This window comes from Chanos chanos, chromosome 13 (genome assembly GCF_902362185.1).
Source record: "Chanos chanos chromosome 13, fChaCha1.1, whole genome shotgun sequence".
In the NCBI taxonomy this organism is placed as follows: domain Eukaryota; kingdom Metazoa; phylum Chordata; class Actinopteri; order Gonorynchiformes; family Chanidae; genus Chanos; species Chanos chanos.
Window position 1 is genome coordinate 1,603,886 of NC_044507.1, and position 3,615 is coordinate 1,607,500.

Below are 3,615 nucleotides of genomic sequence, written 5' to 3' on the forward strand. Positions count from 1 at the left end.
TGTTGGGTTACATTTGGTTTTTGCTTTTCCCACCTCCTCTCTCATTCCCACCTCCTCTCTCACTGTCCCAAATGACTGTCTGAATGACTCACACCTACAGCCATAATGTCCCAAATGACTGTCTGAATGACTCACACCTACAGCCATACTGTCCCAAATGTCTGTCTGAATGACTCACACCAACAGCCATACTGTCCCAAATGTCTGTCTGAATGACTCACACCAACAGCCATACTGTCCCAAATGACTGTCTGAATGACGCACACCTACAGCCATACTGTCCCAAATGACTGTCTGAATGACTCACACCTACAGCCATACTGTCCCAAATGACTGTCTGAATGACTCACACCTACAGCCATACTGTCCCAAATGTCTGTCTGAATGACTCACACCAACAGCCATACTGTCCCAAATGTCTGTCTGAATGACTCACACCTACAGCCATACTGTCCCAAATGTCTGTCTGAATGACTCACACCTACAGCCATACTGTCCCAAATGACTGTCTGAATGACTCACACCTACAGCCATACTGTCCCAAATGACTGTCTGAATGACGCACACCTACAGCCATACTGTCCCAAATGACTGTCTGAATGACTCACACCTACAGCCATACTGTCCCAAATGTCTGTCTGAATGACTCACACCAACAGCCATACTGTCCCAAATGACTGTCTGAATGACGCACACCTACAGCCATACTGTCCCAAATGACTGTCTGAATGACGCACACCTACAGCCATACTGTCCCAAATGACTGTCTGAATGACTCACACCTACAGCCATACTGTCCCAAATGTCTGTCTGAATGACTCACACCAACAGCCATACTGTCCCAAATGACTGTCTGAATGACGCACACCTACAGCCATACTGTCCCAAATGTCTGTCTGAATGACTCACACCTACAGCCATACTGTCCCAAATGACTGTCTGAATGACTCACACCTACAGCCATAATGTCCCAAATGACTGTCTGAATGACTCACACCTACAGCCATACTGTCCCAAATGTCTGTCTGAATGACTCACACCAACAGCCATACTGTCCCAAATGTCTGTCTGAATGACTCACACCTACAGCCATACTGTCCCAAATGACTGTCTGAATGACTCACACCTACAGCCAAGGGCACATGCAAATACAAGATGGGTGTGTCTGAGATCACTGGACACATGGAGATACAGGAGGGAACATTTAATAACATTAGAACACAGACAATCACCAGGCCCTGTCTGGTGCTCACATTAGCTCTAAAAGTCATGCGGCTTTGACTCCTGTTCAGTGGGGGAATGAATAAAGCTCTCCTGAGGTCTGGATCACGCAGACACGTGACATGTTCCAGTGACCACGAGGTAAAGCATTGGCAGGATTATAGCGTGTGAGTCACTGCACTTCACTTGTTTCTATATCGACACATTACAGATACAGACCATCACAAATAATCAGAATTATAAGAGACGTCATCCACTGAAAACCATTTGCATATAATCGGTATTACTGCAGAGTTAATCAGAACTATAAGAGACATCATCCACTGAAAACCATCTGCATATAATCAGTATTACTGCAGAGTTAAGCACGAAATGTGGCGATTGGTCAGTTCTTATTGGCTGCTACTATATAATGTCTAATTCACTGTGAGAGTCAACCATACAACACTGTGATTCTGGCTTTGGTCTCATGTTGATTGGCAGCTCCAGAAGGTTAAACTCATTTCAAAGCACCACAAACCCAATTAGCACAAAGATGAACATTCATCTCATTCACTCAACCTAAATATGTTCATCAACCCAGTTAAGATGAAGATAGTATGAACTCTAGCTGTGTAGCTCCACAGAGATGGACGGTTTTACAGGTAAAATCTTTAGAGGATGAAGTTTGCAGTGATTGTAGAAGTATGGGAAGACTCTCTCAGTGAAGTTGTGTTTGAATATGTGTAGACAGGTGTTGTGTCCAGAGTCAGTGAAGATCATTTTCCCTTTCTCCCAGTCCAGCTGGACTCTGATCCTCTGGACTTTCTGTTCCACTCTAAGAGGGGTGAATACCTCTTCTGAATGACTTTTACCATATTTGCCATTATAAAAACCCACTTGCCAAAACCCACATTGGGATTGATTCTCTCTGTGCTTATAGACAGACTCTGTGATGACTCCCACTGCCCAGGCCGTGTTGTCTCCAACCTCAATGTCCCAGCAGTGGGAGCCTGATTCAAAGCCCTCAGAGCCCAGGACACTGGAATAGTCGTCAAATCTCTCTGGGTTACCAGGGAGCTGCTGGCCTTCCTCACCGAATTTCACACTGGACAGACTCTCACACAGGTACAGATCTGGATGAGCTGTGTTGGGGTCCAGAATCACAGGAGCTGAGAGAGAAAAACAGAAATATGTATATATAATTATACATACATATATATATATATAGAGAGAGAGAGAGAGAGAGAGAGGAAGAGAGAGAAAAAAGAAGAGGAGGAAGAAGAAGAAGAGGAGGAGGAGGAGAAGAGTACACAGGTTGAAAGTTACTGTCTAGGCCACTGGATGAGGCTGTTTTCCATGTTCTGTTGATAAAGCACTAAACAGTACACAGTTCAGAGGGGTAAAGATGGGATAGAAGATGCTATTTAAGGTACAAGTACTTTAACCTGTTAGAGGGACTGAGCTGTTCTGAGCATTGCTGTGGTGTGTACTGTATTACTGTATTGTTCTGAGCACTGAACACTCCGTACTCACTGTACTGAACAATCTCCTGCATCTTCTCCCAGACTCTGAACTTCAAGTTACCCAGGTGTTTTGCCACATTGATCAGTGATCCTGAAACCATCTCTGGATCCCTCAGTGGGCACTGGGACCTGAAATCACATTCAGAAGTCAGTAGTGCTGTGTGTTTGGGTTCAGAATCAGAGAAAAGACAGAGTAGAGAGGAGAGACAGACAGACAGACAGACAGAGACAGAAACAGAGAGTGTAAACAGCTGACATACCTGTCTGCTGTTGTCTTGTATTTCTGCAACAAACAGAGACAGTTTGTACCATTATAATAAGAATCACATTTTCTTCCTTTAGGAAACAATCCTTGGTGGAAAAAATAGGATATTGGTTGCTGTGTATGTTAAAGAAAACAGATGTCAAGAATAAACATGTTGCTTGTTCTGTGAGGTCCAGGGTACATATGTGTTATTGTGACAGCGAGCGTGTCCCTTACCTGGAGAAAGGCTGCATTGTCCAGCTGCATCCAGTACTCCATTGTACTGATTGTGTCTGTGAGTGACAATATGCATTTTCTCATCTCCTCAATCTTCTCCTTCATCATCTGACTCTTCTCCTCCTCTTCCTCCCTCAGTGCAGCTATCCTGGATTCCTCTTCATCTCGTAGAAACTGATGAAGTTTCTCAAACTCCTCTTTAATCTGTCTCTCTGTGTTCTGAGCCTGGGCCTGCAGTGAGATTGATAACCAAACTATAAGCAAAATAATATGAAATTTCTGCCTGAGGGTTGTTATGTCAGGGTGAGTTCTCGAACCTGTATGTGCTGTAAAGTTTGATTCTGTGAGGATGCCACTTCTTGAAAGACTCGGAGTCTCTTCTGCAGGACCCGAAGTTCAGTTCTGACT

At 44.2% G+C, this 3,615-nt stretch overlaps 1 protein-coding gene across 1 annotated transcript in view; it reads right to left on the reverse strand.

Annotated features, from left to right (window-relative positions):
- Positions 1 to 1,827: 1,827 nt before the first annotated feature.
- LOC115826578 (nuclear factor 7, brain-like) overlaps positions 1,828 to 3,615 on the reverse strand; it is a 3,509-nt gene continuing 1,721 nt past the window's right edge. The window contains exons 2-6 of the mRNA XM_030790458.1: positions 3,525 to 3,615; positions 3,208 to 3,438; positions 2,987 to 3,009; positions 2,737 to 2,855; positions 1,828 to 2,372 (exon numbers count right to left, since the gene is read on the reverse strand). The exon at positions 3,525 to 3,615 is cut by the window's right edge and continues 5 nt beyond it. Of these exons, the coding sequence (XP_030646318.1) occupies positions 1,828 to 2,372; positions 2,737 to 2,855; positions 2,987 to 3,009; positions 3,208 to 3,438; positions 3,525 to 3,615 (1,009 nt within the window). The remainder of the gene's footprint in view (positions 2,373 to 2,736; positions 2,856 to 2,986; positions 3,010 to 3,207; positions 3,439 to 3,524) is intronic.